This window comes from Ictidomys tridecemlineatus, chromosome 10, assembly GCF_052094955.1.
Source record: "Ictidomys tridecemlineatus isolate mIctTri1 chromosome 10, mIctTri1.hap1, whole genome shotgun sequence".
Lineage (NCBI taxonomy): Eukaryota > Metazoa > Chordata > Mammalia > Rodentia > Sciuridae > Ictidomys > Ictidomys tridecemlineatus.
Window position 1 is genome coordinate 129354937 of NC_135486.1, and position 20931 is coordinate 129375867.

The window sequence follows — 20931 nt, forward strand, 5'->3', positions numbered from 1 at the left end:
CCGGCCAATTTCGTGGGATTCACTATCATAAACTCAAGTCGGCAGAACACATTAAAAAAAACAATCATTGGGACTTCGGTAGATTCCCCTTGGCCGTGGCAGGCATTTGAGTGACAAGGTCACAGCGGGACTCTGGAGCCTTCTAACCTCAGAATCTTCAAGGCCAGGGCTCTGATGTTATTTTAGGGACTCGACAGAGCATTTGTTGGATTTTTTAATTAACCGAGAACCGTCTTAAGAGGCATACTCTTGGCGGACTGTGGCTTTTCCAATAATCCTCCTTTTTGTAGAATAACCAAGCTTTTAATTGTTTTCATTACTAATTATCATTTTTGTTGACTTTTTGCCCAGTTTCTCTATTAGGTAGACCTTTTTTTTTGAACAAAGCCACAGAACACTTGTCCTTTGTGTAGTCACCAGTGTTCGTGGTGAATCTTCTGTCTACAGCTAGTAACAGAAGAAGATGGCTGAGGTTTTGTTTTGGCTCATCACTCTCTGAATTCCACAGGTTTTATCCTTCTATCAAACTCGACTGCCCCTAACTTGTAATCCTTGTGCAATATCATCTTGATCTTCCCCAACAGAATCACCTTCGTGGAACCATTATCTTATATACTTATTAATTCAGATTTACCCTTATTTTTTTTATCTAGCAAACACTAATGTGTGGATTATCCTAGGATTTCCTGTGAAAGTAATTATCAAAGATACATTATATTGACCAGCATCTCTTTTATGAAGATTTCCTGTAGGAGATTGATTCTTTCTCCGTTGAGCTCACATATTTAGACCAGCGGGGGTATATTTTCATCAATTTTTTTTTTCTTTGTCTTGACAATTAGGAAACTCAGAGCTATGTTTGAGCTCAGTCATGGCAGAACTTTTCTATTTGATAGTATCCTTGATGGGATTCTATTTTCTTTTTAATTACTGAACTTTTTAAAAAAAATTAGTTTCTTTTTTTAGTTGTAGTTGGATGCCATACCTTTATTTCACTTATTTATTTTTATGTGGTGCCAAGGATCGAATCCAGGGTCTCCTGTGTGCGAGTCGAGCGCTCTACCGCTGAGCCACAATCCCAGACCCTTAATTACTGAACTTTTTTTTTTTATCTAGAATTTAGTATTGACCCCTGTGGTATCAACTTCACTCCTCCCAGTCAGTTTGGTTTTGGAGGACAGGCTTGGTTCAATTCCCACTCCATACCCCTTGGGACTTGTCCTTGTAGCCGTAAATGAAATATTAGAACTGTGCCCAATTTCTTCTTCTTATCTCCACTTCTCAGATAATAACATACTGGACTTAGAAAAACACTATCAAAGCCACTGCATATCTGTTTTCCGTTCCCAGGTCTAACAAACTTCATTGGTGGCCAATTCTTCTCAGAAGACAATTTAAAATTTAGCGTTGTGGCCTGAGTCTCTTCTCTATAAAGATAAGGAATTTCAAGTTAGAAGTTGCCCATTTGAGTCCCGACTGTGTAACCTCAGGCAATTCCCTTAAAAAAAAAAAAAAAATCTCTGGGCTTCAATTTCTTTCCTCTGAGAAGCAGGAATAAAAATTCTTAGTTATTGCAAAGAGAAAATGATTTAAAGTATGTGAAAGGACTTTATTCCCTTAAACTAGTATAGAAGTCATGATATTATTATTCAAGGACAGGAGAAAAATCCGAGTCCTGTATAAAATGCCTTTGTGTCCTGAATTCTTTTCCTCTGTCATTGAATCTTTGTTTTTTCCATCTTACCCAGAATCTCCTTCCTGGGCCTTTGTCTCAGGGTTCTGAACGGCGCTAGCCTTGCCGTGAGGGCAGGGGACTTTGAAAGGGGGCATAAAAGACCTTTAAAGCTATGGTAAAGAGCCTTGCACGGAACTCCATTAGGATCCGATTCTGCTGGGTTTAGTGGGCTGCAGATACAGCCAACTACAGAGCACGGAAGAGCCAAGTCGGGGGCTGAGGTACAGCCACAGTCAGGCTACAAATGCATCTGTCCCACACTAGGTCTGGAAAGGAACAGAGCCCCTTCGTAGGAGCCCGAGGACAGGATGGCGAGATGGACAGGTGGCAAGACTGCAGGGTTGAGCATATGTCAATCAGACCCGTACTCCTCAGACAAGCTCCAGACTTCGGTGTGCTGAGACGGGCCATGTCCATAAGGCATGTGTCAGTCAGCCATGATCCAATTAGCCGTGTGCAGTCAATCATGTTCCAGTCAAACGGGCATCAGCCAGACATGTGTCAGTCACAGAGACTCATCTCCAGGCCTTCGAGGCACATGGGGATAAAATAAATATCAGTCATACACATGTCCCCTGGATGCGTTTTCCCAAACACTCTGTTGAGTGAGGAAAGATAACAAATCACACCCCCTCCCCAAGCAGGAGGAAGGACCATGTAAGAATTCAGAAGTTTCTAGAAGCCCTTCCATCCCTCCCCCTGCTTTTCTCTTATATCTTTCCTTCATAATCTAATCCCTTCTCCTCTAGTCTGATGACTATTACTTGTGGCTCTGTACCAGTGGGGACAGATGCCCAATGGTGAGGTCAGATAAAGTGGAGCTACATCTTATTCAGAGATGGAGTTTCAAAGTCAACAGATCAGGGACAAAGGGACATAAGCAAAACTTGCTTTGAGAAGTCCCCTCAATCCAACATTGCCAGTTTTACCATTCATGCTGTATTAGTCCATTTGTGCTGCTATAACAAAACACCCCAGGCTGCATTGTTTATAAACAATAGAAATTTATTTCCCATAGTTCTGAAGACTGGAAAGTCCAAGATCAAGGCATCAGTAGTTTCTGTGTCTGGTGAGGCCCCCGTTGCTCTTTCCAAGATGGAGCCCTGGACGCTGTGTCTTCCGATGGCAGAAGCGAATGGTGGTGGGGGGGCAAAGGTGGACAGACTCATTCCCTTCAGCTTTTTTTTTTTTTGAAGGATGCTCATTCTCCACCCATGAAGGAGGAGCCCTGTGGCCTAATTCCCCTCTTGCTACTGTTGTGTTGGGGGGATTAGGTTTCAACATGAATTTTGCAGAGGATAAATATTCAAACCACAATTTGAATGGACCATCTTTGCAACAGATTTCTGTTTTCCAGTTGGACACCTGAGGAACTAGGTGATTTGCACTGAGGAACTGTGGGGCATAAAAAGTAACTATCCACATTAGAGTCACAGTTAGTGTGGAGGCAGAATGCTCCTACTGTGAAGGGCATCCTTGGATTTGGAGGGCAAAAGATACCAACCTCCCTTCTCATGGATATTGTGTAGTTAGTTATAGGTCCATTTTATCTGCAAAATGGGAGAGAAAATTACTTACGCCATTGAAGTCATCTCTCCTTTTCTCCCTCTGACAGAATCAATGGAATTGAATTTAGGTGGACTACTAGAAGTGACTCCATCGCGTCATCGGATGAAATGTCATCTGACTTAGTGTTGAAAATGTGTCTGGTCCCATGCTCAGGGCTCAGGTGAAATCTGGGCACAGGCACACGGGTGCGTAACAAACGCTAGGGTCTCTGATTCCTCCTCTCCAGCGTTTCCTGGACTGGGAAACAGGGAGAGGAGAGATCAGGCAGTGATGTGCCAGGGCTGGTTAGTTCTGTCTACTTATAGTTGATTGTGCACATCTCTTCCTAGCTCTGCATTCAGTGGTGCCACGATAGTAGGTTAAAATTGGTTATGATGGGAAAGGATGGGAAGAGATATTGGAGGTCTTAAATATGGGAAATGCTGGAGCCACTTTGAAGATTGCTTGGAAAATGTTGGTGCGAGAAGAGACAGCTTTTTCAAACAGTCGGTCGGGGTTGCATTGTAACAGAGACTGTTAAGTGCCTTCTCCATATCTCTTCTCTCCTTCTTCCTTAGCATCAAAATCCTTGGTTGTCAGAGAGGCAACGTATTCACTCAGCAAAGAGATGACATTTTCTGGCCTTTACAACTCGAGGTGCCCAAAAGATAAACATCAGTCACTTGGTAGATTTTGGGAGAAATCTCCTCAAAGTGGGTTGACTTAGAAGGAAAGTTTCCCTCCCTCCCTCCCTCCCTCCCTCCCTTCCTTCCTTCCTTCCTTCCTTCCTTCCTTCCTTCCTTCCTTCCTTCCTTATCTTTCTAGATGGAACATAGCTGTGGTGATTGGAGCCCCAGCTGCCATCTTGGACTATGAGGATGGAAGCCAAATGTTATGGTTTGGATATGGAGTGTCCTCCAAAGCTCCTGTGTTAATGCAGAGATGTTCAGAGGTGAATTGATTAAGTTGTGAGAGCTGGGACCTAATCAGTCTGTCTAGTTTAAATGAACTGTGTGATATTTGTAGGCAGGGTGGGCATGACTGGAGGAGGTGGGTCACTAGGGTCTGTCTTGGAAGGGTGCATCTTATCTTTGGCCCCTTGAGCCACTTCCTCTCTCTGCTTCCTGGCTCTCTTCAATGGAGCAGCTCTCTCCACCATGGCTTTCCACCTTTCCAAGAACTGTGGACTAGACTTCTGCACCATGGGCCCAAATAAACCTCCCTTCCTCCAAGTCCCTCTTGTTAGATATTTTGGGCACAGCAACACACACAACCGTGGGCTCAGGATTGTAGTAGAAAGATCAGAAAGAGCCTTAGTCCCTAATCATACAACAGCTGCTGTTCTGGCTCTAACATTCCAACCCCAGGCTTCTTGAATTGGAGAGGCTAATTCTTTAATTCGTTTAAGTCACTCTGGTCTGGGGGGAAAAAAGCCCATTAGGAATACACTTTCTATTTAAATAGGACATTGATGTTTTCATTCCACACAAGAAAAATGGAACGAGTCTTTTATACATTCGTTTTGGGATATTTATGCGGACTTCCCACCGCCAACTGATAAGAGCCACACGCTCTCCAGACTTATCAGAAAAAAAAAAAAAAAAAAAAAACAGTGCCAAATTCATTGTCAGAGCGAGGAGCCCACGGGACACCTATTTATTGGCCTAAGTTGACTGTTCGTCTCTGGTGCTGAACTCTGAAAGGCGAGGAAGGAACATGAGGTGACATTTGTCTAGCCAGGAAGACAGCTGTCCGTATTCTCCTGGGAAAGGAGTGGATCTCTATTTCTGCACCTACTACAGGTAGACAGGTGTGAGGTCCACCTTGAATCTGGGGGGAAAGAGTAGCCCCTAGACTGGGGCGTGGTGCAGACAGACTTAGAGACAAATCCTGTTCCAGAATTTAGCCCACGATCCTTAATCTTTGATCTTAAGGTGCTCCCCTAAAAAAATCATGCCCCCAGGGGATTTTCTGGCTGGCAGGTAGCAACTTCTCCAAAAGATGAGGATCCTGAGGATGTCACTTTCTCCAGGAAGGTCCCCACCCACTTCCTGTTGTCCTCATCAAGGTAGATAACAGTTATTTGTTTCTGTGACTCTCATTCAAAGTTGGAGAGCTCCCTGGGTGGGGACAGGAATAAAGACCACACGCTGTGCAGCCTTGGCACCCGGCCAGTCTGCTGAAGGGTTCAGTAAGTAGAGGCCCGGGTGAAATCCCATCAATTCTTCACTTCTGGGATGTCACCCAGTAGGTTCTTTACCAGGGTGAGGAACAGACCATATCACGTCCCTCTGGTTCCTGGGAGATGCACTGTCATTGCACCTGTTTTATCTAATCAGCAAGTGGGAGTTTGTTCACACCTTGGGGGTAATGGATATTAAGTTCTATCTGGCCAGAGACTCTGGATCCCAGAGTCTAGACTGAGCCGGCTTGGACCAAGCCACTTGATCCTGGGTGGCAAGAGTGACTTAATTCAAGGCACGTTGGAAATCTGTTATCATAAGTTCACTCTATGTCCCAATTTACTAATGGTAAAAATTGGCCCAGAGAAGTTAGATAATTTGTCCACAGTCAGGACATTGCAAAGGTAGGGCTTCAAGTCAGCCCTTTCAGGCTCCCCAAATGGTGTTTGCCTCTGTAGCATGTTGTCTGTAGATGGAAGCAGGGTGGGGACAAAGCAGGGTCAGACACAGGGTGGACACATGCTCTCTGTGAGGTGACTCACAGCCGGCATTCCCCAAGGTGTAGAGAGAAACATACACACCCACAAAATTTGCTGTGTGGTTAAGATTCTCTGGTTAAGACGGTTAGGTATCCCTAATATCTGTCCTCTCCTTCTACAGGAGAATCCCCTATTTTTTAGCTGAACACAGTAACACGCAAATTAAGGATTACATTTCCCAGCTTCTCTCACATTTCAGTGTGATCAAGGGACTGAGTTCTCTACTGAAGGGAATGTGGGTGAAAATAGTAGCACTACCTTCATCCACCCTTAGGGGGCACTATCCTCAGCGTGGGAAAGTTGTGATGTTGCAACCTCAAATGGAAGAGGCATGTTCTTCCCGTGCCCCTTTTTGCTCTCGAGATACTAACTATACGAATGGACAGTAGCCAGACAACTTGACAGTGGACCTCTGACCCACCATCTGGGCCAGAACTGTTCAGGACTTGGTCAAAGATGGCTCGCTTCCCTATATCTGTCCTTGCCTCCAACTCAGGACCAACTAGAAAAAGTCTAGTGTGTCCCCAAACTACTCACAGAAGCTGTCTCACTTATAATGAGTCTGTGTCCCACCAACAGCCCCGCTAACAAACAGCCTCCACTCCGAGGTGACTTGAAGCCTTTCTCCGGTTCCACTATCAACCTTTCTCCTCCTCTGCTGCCTTGAGTCTCTGCCAGATGCACGGCTCCTTGCTCTAGCAAGCTCTCAATCGATAGCCCTGTTTGCTCTCTTTTGGGTGGTCCTCATTAGCGTCTCACTCCCTTCCTGCTGAGTGGAATGCACAAAGGTGAACCCTCCTGAATCACAGGCACCTGGAGACCAGTCTCTGATGTCCTGCACCTGTCACACGCTCTGGGTTCTCAGTGACAGAGAAACACACCTCAATCTCTTAAGGTACTGCCAATTTGGGATTCTGTTTCAGCAAATACACCAGCAAACACACACACATACACACACACACACACACACACACACACACAAAGACACACACGCACACAAGAGACTTCCTTTTTGGTTTCCGATTGAATAGTCAGACTTCATTTATTTAAACCTCACTAATTTGGAATGTGTGCAAGTTGGCCCCCGGGGCAGCCTGGGTAAAAGGGACCATTTGCACTGGATTAAAAATTAGAGTTTGCTGAGCAGATTCATGTACTCTGAATTTCACTCATTTAAACTAGAATTTTTTTAAAGGTACTTTAGCCTCTCTCATTTGCATACAATGATTGATATGCTAATTACGATAGACTCATACCTATTCATTAAGACTGGGAGGCTACTTAGTCTGGGCAGTCTGAGAATGTTTGTAATGCCAAGGAGTTAAGCTGCATTAATGCACATAAAATTCAGAATCTTCATCAATTCTGACTGAACTCTTCCCAATCAGGATAAACAAGCACATTTTGCTGACTCTTTATCCGGTGTTTTCTTCACACCCCTGTGTGATTCTGTCCCTCTGCATACAGCTTTGGCTACTACTTGGCGCAGGATTCCAGGACACCAAATACTTTGGGATGGGGGATATATAAGGGCAGTTTATATACAATCCATCCCTTTTCTGGTCACCAAAGCTCAGGACCTCAGGTTCCTGCTGATAATAGCGCTTCCTTCTGCATCATTTCTCCAATTCCCTCCAATTGCATAGAGGAAGCTCAGAGGGGCGAACCCACAGCCTTGATTTCTCTGTACCATGGACCCATCACTTGATACCCTGGGAGATACTTAGGTCAGAAAGATGAACCAAGACACAGATCTCATGTCTTAGACTTTTGTGTCTTCTGCCCTTGTGAGTTAGATTTTGATTCTAGAGTGTCCAAGCAGGGAACTGACCCAGCCAGACTTACGTTTCAGAAAGAGAACATCCCTGCACGTCTCCATATGATCCTTCTTTGCCAGACTTTGCTAGCAAGAAATCCCCCCTGCTATTTCTGCCCCCTGGCCTCTCCCCCATGCCAGGCTGTTATAGTTTGGATGTGATGTGTCCCCCACAAAAGCTCACATGTGAGACAATGCAAGAAGGTTTAGAGGAGAAATAATTGGGTTTGGGGGAGTCTTAATCAGTGAATCAATCCACTGTTGAAGAGGCATTCACTGAGTGGTAACTGAAGACGGGTAGGGTGGCTAGAAGAGGTGGGTCATTAGGGGCACGTCCTGGGGGTATATATTTTGCATCTGACAAGTGGATTGTCACGTGAGCTGCTTCCCTCTGCCACACTCTTCTGCCATGATGTTCTGCCTCACTTCAAGTCCCGAGGGGGCTCAGTCTATGGACTGAGACCTCTGAAATCATGGGCCCCCAAATAAATTTTCCCTCCTCTAAAATTTTTGTTCTCGTCAGATCTTTCAGTCACAGCAGCAAAAAGCTGCAGCCCGTCCTCAGGCCCAGCTGCACCTGGTGTTGGGAGGAGCTGAATGAATGAATGGGTGTGTGGAGAAGAACTCAGCCTCAAGGACACAAGAGAGCCATATTTATTTCACATGGACAAGCATGATTCCATCGCATGCTGAACATGAATGCTTGCGTGAGGAAAGTACCCGTAACAGCAAAATTATGTGCTTTTTTTTTTTTTTTTTGTCCACAGGGAGCAAGGAGTCACAGAGTGGTTTTCAAAGACAGTGTCCTTCCAGAACAGTGGAGACCACACAGGCTTTTGAAATCACTGGCTTATTTCATCATCAAAGGGTCTATCTCCCAGGAGGGGCCGGACGGATGCTTCTGGCTTTACCATCTCTCGTTGAGCTACCAAGACGGTGTCCCATCCCACCACCAAGGGATGCTCAGGGAAATTGAGCTCAGAGGGAAGATACATGCCACTTGGAATTCACAAGCCCCACTCACTCCTGGGTAGACAGGGACGGGGACGGACGGCTGTGTTCATAGCAACAGAACCATCACCACTTATTAGATCTGTTATCCTTGATAGCAGAATGGCTCAAGGCCTCTCTCTGATGGGCGGGAGGGAGAATGATTCTGGAACTGAATGGGGGTGCCAGGAGCAGTAAGAGCCAGGGGCAGGACCCTCTTGTGGTCCTGGACGCAGCTGGACATCCTGGTTCCAAGATGGGATGGAGCCTGTGGGTTGGAAAGAGGAGGATGGGTCTCATGGAACTTGGTGGAAGAGGCCATCGGGGAAACCCTTGCCTGTGGGCGACTTATTCCCATCGGAAGTCCTGCCCGACCGTTTCATAGAATTTGATATTGTAAGGTCTATAAAATTCCCGGAGCTGGTCTATCACTTCGGGATCGATCTGTACATGAGTTCTCCCTTTGGATTTGCCCAGGCATCGAGGCAGGAGGTTCGACTCGGTTTTTTTCAAGCAAGGGAACCCTTTGGTCTTGTTGAAGTAGAAGTGTCTGTCGGTGATGAAGCGCTTGATGCCCAGGAAGTCCTGCACCCGCCCCATCTCGCCCGCGGGGTCCGTGATGAGCCGCTCGCCGCTGACGAAGTGGATCTGGGCCAGCGGGAAGTAGCGCAGCCAGCTCTCCAGGTGCAGCACGTACATGCCGATGCGGATGGCGTTCCAGGACACGTCCACCAGGCCCAGGCTGCGGTTGCGGAAGGACAGGCCCTCGAAGGTGGGGATGTCGGGCTTCTTGGACAGCGTCTGGGTGTAATCCGAGATGGCGCGCGTCACGGGGTTGCGCACCACCACGATCAGCTTGGTGTCTCTGGACATGTTGAAGATCCGCCGAGGGGCCTCTTGAGTGACAAAGTAGCTGGGCGTCTTCTCCAGCGTGATCTGGGTCTCCAGGGTCCTAGGCATCAGGCTCCTGGTGGTGGGGGGTGGGGTGGAGAGAAGGGGGACACATGGTCAGACAGGGTTCCCCTGGTGGAATGAGTGGGGGGCGCAGGCACTGCCCCATCAGCTGCCTCTGCCCAGTGGTCAGTTGGGCCCTCTCCTCTCTGTTACCTTTGAGGTTCTCACCTGGTGAGGAACCCACCACAATTCTTGATTTATTTTAAACAAAACAACAACAACAAAAAAGTCTTTAACTGGCTTGCTTTAAGACTGGCATTAACCTGGCATGGTGCGCATGTCGGTCATCCCAGAGACTTGGGAGGCTGAGGCAGGAGGATGGCAAGTTCAAGGCCAGCCTCAGCAATTTAGCAAGGCACTGAGCAACTCAAGGAGACCCTGTCTCTAAATAAAATGCAAATAGGGCTGGGGATGTAGTTCAGGGGTTGAGTGCCCCTGAGTTCAATGTGTGTACACACACACATTCGCAGAAGACTGGAAATCATTTAAATAGATATCAATGTGGGTTAAACAAATTATGGGATAGCCAATTAACAGAGTCAGGCAGCTCTGTATTTTGCAGGGAGAGGCACTCAGGACTGAATATGGGGCTCTGCTCATGCTAGGTAAGTGCTTTGCCACTGAGTTACATCCCCAGCTCTGCACATGCTTATAGGGAGGATTTCCAACATACAGCAGAACAACTCTCTGTAATCTGTGGATTCTCCATCTCTGGATTCAACCAATCGCAGACAGAAAATATTACAGGGAAACTGCATCTGTACTCAAAATGCACAGATTTCTTATTATTCCTTATATAAAGCATAATAATAATCATTTACATAGCATTTACACTGTATTAGGTATCATAAGCATCCTGGAGATGCTTTAAAGTATACGAGAGGATGTGTATAGGTTATAAGCAAATTCTACACCGTTTTGTATAATGAGCTTCTATGGATTTTAGTAATCCCTGGGGGTCTTGGAACCTTTTTTCCCAGGGATCGACTTGATAGTTTCTAATGATGACAGGCAGGATACAGCGTGTTTATCTCTGGAAGGATACACAAGAAACCGGTAAAGATAAGTTGCTCCAAGGGAGGGAAGAGGAGGTGGGTGTAGAACTAGGAAATCAGGGATAAATGTGAATTGCTTTTGATTGTATAATCTTTTACACTGCTTGAAATTTTTAATGCATTTATTACATATTCAAAAACACAAAGTAAGTCACTGAATGTTGTTCTGGCAAAGATTTTTTTTTTTTTTTTTTTACAAATACATTAAGAAAATCTTTTTCTGGATTAAAAAAAAAAAAAGCTTGTTTTGCAGGGATAGCAACTGTTACAGAAATGAAGCCTGGCATCTTCCTCTGTCAAAAACATCCGAAATACATCCTTCGTGTGGACTAGAAGAAGCACGGAACTCCAGGTGGGTTGGGACCTCAGTCAGAGTCAGGTAACACAACCCCTCTCTCTCCCTGTTTTAATTTGCTGGCTCTGCTTGAGATGTTAGGGGCTATAGGTAGGGGATCTGAAGTCTCCTCCCCAGGTGTGCTTTCAGACCTTGATGGAGGTGGAAGGGTCTGAGGACAGGTGGATAGGGAAGCCCCCCTGCATATGCTTTTCTCTGAGACTAGCAGGAGGGGTTCAGGATGGGTACAAATAGAGGTCAGGTTTAAGATTCCAGAGAGGAAGATTGAAAGAGTTGAAATGTGACAACTTATACCTTTCTAGTGTAACAGGAGACTCGCTGGACATTAAGGGTGGTGACGGGAGTAGGGTAGAGGGTTAATTATGAGAATATGGAACATTTACTATGAAGGATGATTGAGTGGCAAGGGGCAGGGGAGTCCTGTAAAGACAAATTTAAGATTATTTGGCAGTGCCGAAGATTCAGTTAAAACTAGAATTGATAAACATACACAGGATGTGCTTGTAAGGGTCAGCAATCTTGTCCACGCTGGTTGACAACCCGGGGACAAAAAAATGGGAAGGATGAGAGATTGCACTGGTGCACTCTTAAGGGACTGGGACAGCAAGTCACACAAGGAATTAATGGTGGTGATGATGCTATTGAAATGATTGTTGATTGAATCCAGGGCAGGAATGGAGGAAAGTGACATAGAAAGGGTCATAGATGAATTTGGAGATGAGACATTTAATGAGTTTGAGACTGTGGTAAATGTGGAAAGAATCAAGGTTGTAATGTGTGGTTTTGCGTGGGTGCCGTAAGAAATAACCATAAACTGGGCAACAGAACGCCAAGTAAATTGATTCCTTAGTAATTCTGGAGCCCAGAGGTCTGCAGCCAAGTTGTTAGCAGGGGCTGGTTCTTCTAGAAGCTCTGAAGGAGAGATAGCTTTAATGCTCCTAACTTTAATGCATTTGTGAAAACTAGCTTCTGGTGGCAATAGATAAATTACTCCACACTCTGCTTTTGCCCAGGTGGGCCCTCATTCCTGTGTGTCTCCTCTCCTCTCTCCCACTTTCTTCTCTTGAGAGGACGCTCATGGTTGGATTTGAGTCTCACCCTAATCCCTGACCATCTCATCTGCAGGTCCTTAACTTAATTACATCTGCCTAGACCCCCTTTCCCAAATAAGTTCATCCTCACTGGTCTATCTCAGTGGACATATTCTTTTTGGAGGGTCATCGTGCAACCTATAACATAACCCTGTGAAATTCCAGAGTTAACCCTTGAGAGTCATGAACATTTCAATGACAAGATCCAAGTGTGGCCATTAATAAGCGTTGCTAAAGAGAAGAGGAGACATTTGGTGTAGAGGTGGTCCAAGAGCTGGGAGGCCAGGTGGAGATGATCATAGAAACTAGGAAACGGAAGACCAGGAGCCAGGGACCTCTATGCCCAAGGAGTGGAACATCAGTGGACGTCCTGGGGGTTGGGAAACCACAGTGTTAGGAGTGAGAGGAGGAGGAGGATTGCGGAAGGTGTTTTTCCGTCTGCCTTCACTTTGGACCATCTGAGTTAAAAAAAAAAAAAAAAGTACCCACGCCCAAGTGTTTTGAATCAATTTGTCTTAAGACAGAGCCCAGTCAATTTTATTGGGAAAAAAGACAAAACTCCTCATGCGGTTGTTATGTGCAGCCAGGATGATAAAAAATCCTAGTTTGAGGGCAAAACACAACCTTGGGAAATAAGTAGCCACTGGGAACCCACCCATTAGTCCCTTGAGCCTTCAAAATTCGTCATGCAAGGCTGATGCAAGTGATGCTTTGCTTCTAGGCCCAAGGTCGATATAGACCCTTGTGGGCCGAAAGTTTTAATAGTGCTATTAAAGTGAAGCATGCCCATTTCTTTTTAAAAGGTATTTATGAGAAAACAATCGCAAATGAACTTGATTGGAATTCTTTGGATTTTTTAAGGATTCTGGCTATATTACTTGATGGCCTTGGTACACTTTATAAATACATATATTTATATAAATATATTTTATACATTTATTTATATATTTAAATATATAAAATATATAAATATATACATATATATATTTACACACAGAGATAGATTAGATAGATAGCAGGCATTTAAACTCTAAGAACTTTCTAAACCCTGTGGGGGTGATAGAACGGTCTCCCCAACACAAAGTTGCTGACTTTGCAGGCTGTTAAACAGATTTCTTTGCAATATCCTCAAATACACACACACACACACACACAAAAAAAAAATCCAAGAAAAGACTCGTGGGTGCAGCACTTCCTGAGCTTATTCGACCACAGAGCTATGAATGTTTGCCAGGAGCGTGAGTGAATATCTTTCTTTGTCACCAGTTTGGAAAATTCAGATCCATTCCCATGATCTCCAGGGTAGCACGTCATTCCGCCCAAGGCTGGCCACCAAAGTGAAGTTCCACGGTTCTGATTCCTAAGGGGCACCTCAGTTGCAAAACCAAATGACAAATACAAAAGTGTAAGAACAGGACTGCAACAAATTTGTAGTGGACACACAGAAGCCAAAGGTCTCCTGGGTGCAGCAAAGAACCATCCCATCAAGAACCCTTGAATATTTGGTTCTCCATAGGTCATCGGAATAGCACACTGAGGCCTGTTGGTGACAGTGTGCCAGAAGATTCTGCGTGCACATCCCTGCTCTGTGCACACTGAGGCGGGTGATGCGCCCTGCCTGGAGGTTCATCCTCCTTATGTTGCAGATTAAATTTTGCTTCCTAGTTCCTCGCACCTGGTGAGCAGCTGAACTTTTCTCTCACCCCAACCCTCTTAAGTTTCTGCCTCTTTTTTTTTTTTCTCTGAATTACTGGAAGAATAGTTTAGCGCCCACTGTTTGGACTTACCTCCCATCTGTTGTTTTAACTTGCTCAGCCACAATTTTCCCTACATCTGGCCACAGCCCTCAGAGTTTTCTTGGAGGAACCCCCACTCCTACTTTGGACAAACTCTTGGTGGGCTGAAGAGTGGGTGCACCATGGAAGTGAGGCCAAGAAATGCCAGTTGTGTCATAGAGACTGAAAATGTGTCCTAGGCTGAAAAAAATGGAGCTCTTTCAGCCAAACACAGGGCCCTGGAAGAGATTCCCCATCAGTGTCTGATGCCGAATCCCTACTGGTCTTTGGGTTCCTGCCCTTCCCTCCAGACTTTGTGAGATACTACACAAGCTTCCAATGTCTTCTTATTACTTTAAGTCCGAATTGGTTTCTGTTGCTTATACCCTTCTCTTTTACAATCTGCCTCCTTCTCCTTTGAGAAAACTAGACTCATTCCTCTCGATTATAACCTCCATGAAGACAGGGCAGGCTGTATCTTATTTGCAGCTTTATCTCTAGAGTGAACCACAACGGCCACTAAGGCGGAGTCCTTAAATCTAGAGTTCTAACAATCTTCCTCCATGATTCTGATGATCAGAGGTCTCTGTCTCTATATATACATTTATTTATTTTTTGTACCAGGGTTTGAACCCAGGTGCCTCTAACAACTGAGTCACATCATCCCCAGTCCTTTTTAAAAATATTTTATTTAGAGACAAGGTCTTGCTGAGTTGCTCAAGGCCTCGTTGTATGGCTGAGGCTGGCTTTGAGCTTGCAATCCTCCCGCCTCAGCCTCCCAAGCTATTGGGATTACAGGCGTGTGCTGCCAGACTAGATTTATGCTTCTTTTTCTATCAACAGATCATGACCAGCTTAGATCTATTGCTCATTCATGTTTGCCTTCCTAGGACATTCGCCCAGCATACCACAGGTGCTCAATGAATGGATCCAAGATCCAGGGTCAGATTAGGGACCTGCTGGTCTAGGACACCCAGCTCTTCCGTAGCTTTCTGGCCTTGGGAAAAGGAAGGTTTGGCAGGTGGTCCTGGAGGGAGTCACCTTTGTTACGTTAAAGGTTTTTATCGTGGCTACAGTTTCTCTGATTCACAGAGAGGAATCCAAGCTCTGGCTTCCGCGACAACCTCCAAATGAGGAGCTCGGAGCACATCTCCTTCCACTCCTGTTTTACCGTCTGCACGCTGTCCCTCGCCCGAGGCTCTGCCGTGTGGCTAGGGCCACTTGAGGAGCTTCTGTAGAAATGCAAATGCCTGGGTCCCAAGCCAGACTGATTAAATCAGAAACTCTGGGCACAGGGCCCAGGAACCCATGATTCGAAAGCTCCCCAGATGATTCTGGTGGGCTAAGAACCGCTGGTGTGGACCGTGTGTTCCTTTAGCCACTTGTTCTTTAAGATGCTTTGCACAGTGATCATCTCAGGTGAGCCTCAGGGGGAAAAATAATCCACAGGCTTCTCAAACCCTGTACCTTCCTGTTCTGTGGGTTGGGGGGCAGAGTCCTTAAATCGATAGTCCTAACAGTCTTCCTCTGTGATTCTGATGATCAGAGGAGTCTGGGAAGTACGATCTTAATCGTAATAAAACAAATGTCCTCCTAAGTAATATAATCACACCCATCACTGAAATACTCTAGATTTGTATGTTCAGGGGCCGGGCCACCCTCCACCAGAGATTATAAATCAGGGTCCTTGTCGGTCTGGTTCACTGCTGTATTCTCAGGACCCAGAAGGGAGCTGGCACTTAGTAGGGGTTCGGAAAATATTTTTTGAAGGGAAAGAACTAAAGCCAAGGTTTTAATCTGGAAAATAAGGCAGTCTTGTTGTATGGATTAGCAGAGATGACCGCTCTTCCCGTGCCTCAGAACTCCATGCTTTATCCCTCTAAAGGGGGAAAAATAATATCAGACTTCCTGGGGTATCTACTAGAAAAAGACCCCAATACTCTCATCCATCTGAGGCTCTCTGGAAACTCTCTTTGTTTTTTTTTTAAACCTGTATTTACCCACCCAGTGGAGCAGAGACAACTCCTTCGGCCCCTGCTGTCCACACAAGGGATGTCCTGTGCGTGTGTGGAAACTGTCTTGAGCAGGCCATTGTCAGAAACTTCCAGAACTGGCATGCCTCTGATGATTACTGATGGGATTCTCTGGAAGATTTCCTGTCCTGCTCCATGTGTGAAAGTCCCAGCCGCCTGGGGGACCTGGGTGATTTATTAGCTCCTAACTGGGCGACCAGTCTCCTTGAAAATCACTGTGGTCTCCAGAGGGATAATTAGGAGGAGGAGAAGAAGAGGGGAAAGTCTGTATTGCGAGGAAGCGGATCTTAAATGTAAACCCGCTAGACTCCCACGAGCCGAGCTGAGAGCCAGGCAGGCACCTGCGGCCATTCATTCTTATCTAGTTAAGCATAGACCCGAGTCCCCCGTCACGAAACCGCTTCCTTCCAGGTCCACAGCCCCAAATCCTTACTCTTATATGACCCAGGAGTAAAACACTAAATCCAGGTTAAACGCCACCAGTCTTTTGTCATGGGTCACATGATGTTGTCCTTGATGGAGATTTCTGTGGTCCCTTTGATCCTGCCCATGGCTCACGTGGTTTGGTCTGAGCTTCCGCCCAAAGACTATTTTTTTCATACTTAGGGACCTTTGACATGTTGTCCCATTTGCTTAAAGTCCTCCTTAATGTCCAGCCAAAGTTTTTCTCTCTGGTTCATCACATTCAACCAGGAAGCCTTCTCAGACTGTGCCCTTATTATCGATGCCCCCCACCCCAGCCCAGGAGAGTTGGGCATCACCCCTTTGCAATTCCATGGTACCCACTGAAGATTTAACCCCTTTGGCACATTAAATGAGTCTGTCAGCCCCCTAGACTGTAAGGTCCCTGAGGGCAGGGATCACGGATGTCACATCTCGACATCAGCAACGCCTCGTCCTGGGTTTGATATGCATTCGTGGATTCTTTCATCAGGAGAGCAAGTGTTTAGCACCTACTGTATGGAAAGGATACACAGATAAGTGAAGTGCAGTCTCTTGGCTCATGGGGATAACAGCTTTGTGGACCAACTGCAGCGGGAAGAGATGAGGTGCCCTTTTTTCATGGGAGGGGCTGCACCTGCACTCAGCTCCCACAGTTACCCACAGCTTCCTCCCCCTGGCAGGAGAGTCTATGTCTGAGCCTGGTTTCCTATAGGTGCCCAAGGTCCCCAGGGGCTGGGCAGCTAACTCTTGTAAACCGCTGGTGCCTGAACCCAGTCAATAAGCAAGCGACCCTTTGGTTATCCCCTGCTGATAAGGCTACTCTTATCCTTGTCCTGTAGGAAAGGGTATTGATGGAGGTTTGGGGGCAGATTTTCTTCCCTGGGCCATAAACCCATAGCTGATTGCGGCCCTTGTTGGGCTTCTCTGTGTAATTGTGAAAAGACAGGATGACCTGTCTCCCTGACTCTCCTGTGGTGACTCTTGGCTTGCAAAGGTCCCCAATCAAGCCAGTTCTTTCACCCATACCTTTTGCATCGTGGAATTTGAGGCCTGCTGTGGGACAGGTAGACACTGCGTGATACATCTGGACAGAGGATGGTGGAATATCTTAATGGATGGTTATGCCTTTAAGATTTAGAATCAAAGATGCCTTTCTGCTGAAGTCCTGTCACTTGCTGGCCATAAGAAATGGGATTGGAGCAGACATCGGCCATACACATGGTCAGGTGCCATAAACCCAGGACATAAAGAAGCTAATAGCAAATAGCGTTCCTTGTGCAATGACGAGGCCATATGCTGTGCTAAGCTCTGGGTATGAATCATCTCCCTCCAACTTCACAATAACCCTCCCAAGCAAGCTCTCTCGCTGTTCCTGTTTTGGGGCTCAGGAAACTAGGACACAGAGAGCTACAGTAAATCACCAAAGCAACACAGTCAGTTGCAGAATCCGGATTCAAGTGTGACTCCGGCACTTGAAGAAAACGTGAGAGTATAAAAAAATTAATCTTGGCACAAGGACGGCCTTTCGAGGCATGAGACGAAAACATGAAGGAAAAGATTGAAAAGGGAGGCTACATTAAAAAAAAAAAAGGTAAGTCTCTGGAATGGAAAATTACCATAAATCAAATAAAAGGAAGACAACTAATTGGAAAAAAAATATTTGTAGCGTTTACACTAGAGATGCAGCGGGATGATTTCTTATTTTTATCTCTCTATGTGTATATTTATTTGTATTTTTCAGACTTCTTGCAAATCGATCAATAAAAGAGAACCAGCCAGAATAGGAACACAGGCCGAAAGGAAAGAATTGGTAGAACAAGCCACAAATGGAAAATAAACATAATGAGAAAATTTTTAATATTGTACCTCATGTCTTTTGACATTATTCAATATGTCGGAAAATTTAAAGAAATGCAAACTAAAAGCACGATGAGACCAAATCATTCACCTCTAAGGCTGGAAAATACACTTAAAAAGAAAAACTTTAACAGTTCTTATTTTAGCAAGAGTGTAAAGAACCAACACTCTCCGAATGTCTGTAGGAGTGTGAGTCGATGCAGGTCTAGGAGGGTGAGAGTGTCCATCAATATGCACCGTGAACACACCCCTTGGTCCATCAAGCCCACCTCGAGGAGAAGTTCATCTGTACCAGTGCAAAAATATCCACCTAAAAGGATGTTTGGTGCAGCATCTGCTGAAGAGATGGAGGCAGCAACCAAAGATATCTGCTCCTCCCTTCACAGTGTGGTTCCAGAGACGGCTGTCAGCCCAAGGCTAGGTTCCTCAAGTTCCCCTGCCTGGCTTGCTCCTCCCATCTCCTGGTACTAAGGATTGAACCCCGAGGCGCTCTACTGCTGAGCTACAACCTTAGCCCTTTTTGCTTTTTATTTTGAGACAGTGTCTCACTAAGTTGCCCAGGATGGTCTTGGCCTCGCGATCCTCCTGCTTCAGCCTCTGAATCTTTGGGCTTACACGTGTGCACCCCCTTGCCTGGCCTGGGACGGGTTCTTGACAGGGACAGTGAGTAGAATTGCAGTGTACTACAACCAGGCCAAGGTGGTGACCAAATAGGTGTGTCCTCTTGGTTGTCTCTTCTGATCCACTAACTGAGTCCAGAGGACTCGACAGCCCTGGAATGGGACGTATCCGAAAAGTAGCAGGGGAACGGGAGACCTCCTACCACTTAGGAAACAGGCTCCCTGGACTATGTTGAGCAAGACAAAAATTGTTCCTTGAGAGTTTGTTGTTGTTGTTATAGCAGCTAGCATGAACCTGACTCTCAAAATATTGTTCATAATTTAAAAAAAAAGATTTTAAAATACCCATGTGGCATTAGTAGGAGTCGGATGAGGTCATATAGTACTTTATTATGTGGCTGTTATAAAATGAGGTGGGTCTCCATAAATATGGACACAGAAAGGAGTCCAGGATGCCTTCTAAAGTGAATAAAGCAAGTTGCGCTTGGGTTACTATGTCCTTATTTGCATACAAAATATACACACGGATGCGGATGTGTATAGACATAAGCCTCTCTAACAGAATACACAATAAATCCTTAACAGCGAACGACCTTGGGGGATCTGAGATGGATTGCAGTGTAAAATGGGACTTCATCTTCACCTTTAGCTTTCTGAGCTCACTGGATTTTTTTCCCCCACTCTTTGTGGTGAACATGTATTCTTTGTCATTCAAAACACACTAGCTAATGGAAAGCTATTTTAAAACAATTCCATTGGTACTATTTAGGAAGAAGAGGGCCTATGGCGAGGAGTGAGGAGAGGAAACGTCTTTGGCGTTGGCCGAGGTGTGAGTGGGCAGCAAGGACAGGCAGGCTGAGGGTGCATAGCTCCTTTCTCTAGAACCTGGCTCAGAAGAAGGGAGGCAGGTGATCGTGGGTGTGGAATGAATGTTTTAGCAGCTGCCTGTAAAGCTCTGCTAAGTTTCCAGGCAACTGGACCTCAATTTCTCGGGCTCCATCTATGACTGACCATAGAGATACTAGATGCAAGTCCAATATCCCGGATGATGGGCAAGGGATTGTGGATGCTTTGAATTCAGAAAACCTGGATTCCAGTTGCTTCCTTTCCGCTTCCTGGCCTCCTGAGGTCCCTTCAGCTTCCTTACCTGCAACCCCTGGGGTGAGGTAATGCCGAGGTCCCTGTCTGTTGTAGGTCTGAGCTGAATAAGCAGGCAAGAGTCCCTTGTAAACCAGGAAGCACGGTCCCCTCCACAAATGGGGCTCCTCTTTCTCTCCTTGATTTCCCGGCTTTAGCTCAAGTCTTTTCATTTCCAAGAAGCGCATGGTCCAACCTCCACCACCACTTGCTATAGACCTGTAAATCTCCTGTTCTGCCAGCCAATGTCCTTGACCCAAAGCTCGGTGGCTCTGCTTCCTCCCTCATGTTCTCAATTTGTCACTCAGATTCCTGTCCCATCCGGCTCTGCGGTGGCTCTCAATGAACACACCCCTAAATGCCAATTCCACCTTTGGTTGGTCTCCTTTGGCTTTTCTGTGGCATCTGGGATATTTGCCCACTCCATACTCCTCCTCCTCCTTTTTTTTTTTTTTTGGTACAGGGGTTTGAACTCAGGGGCACTCGACCATGGAGCCACATCCCCACCCCTTTTTGTATTTTATTTACAGACAGGCTCTGTCTGTGTCGCTAGGCACCTCAGTCAATTGCTGAGGCTGGCTTTGAACTCACGATCCTCCTGCCTCAGCCTCCCAAGCCACTGGGATTACAGGCCTGTGCCCCACTGCACCCAGCCACTTTATACTTTTGAAACCTATGATTTAATTTGGCTTCAGGAACACATGCTCTTGGTCTCCATACATATTTCTTTTTCTTTTCTTTCTCTCTCTTTTTTTAGGAGGGAGGAGGCAGGGGACTGAACCTGCACACATATTCCATA

At 45.8% G+C, this 20931-nt stretch overlaps 1 protein-coding gene across 1 annotated transcript in view; it reads right to left on the reverse strand.

Annotated features, from left to right (window-relative positions):
- Positions 1–8457: 8457 nt before the first annotated feature.
- The window catches only part of Hs3st2 (heparan sulfate-glucosamine 3-sulfotransferase 2), an 83669-nt gene continuing 71195 nt past the window's right edge, over positions 8458–20931 (reverse strand). Inside the window, exon 2 of the mRNA XM_005323743.5 lies at positions 8458–9778. Coding sequence (XP_005323800.1) covers positions 9160–9778 — 619 coding nt within the window. The 3' untranslated portion in view covers positions 8458–9159. The remainder of the gene's footprint in view (positions 9779–20931) is intronic.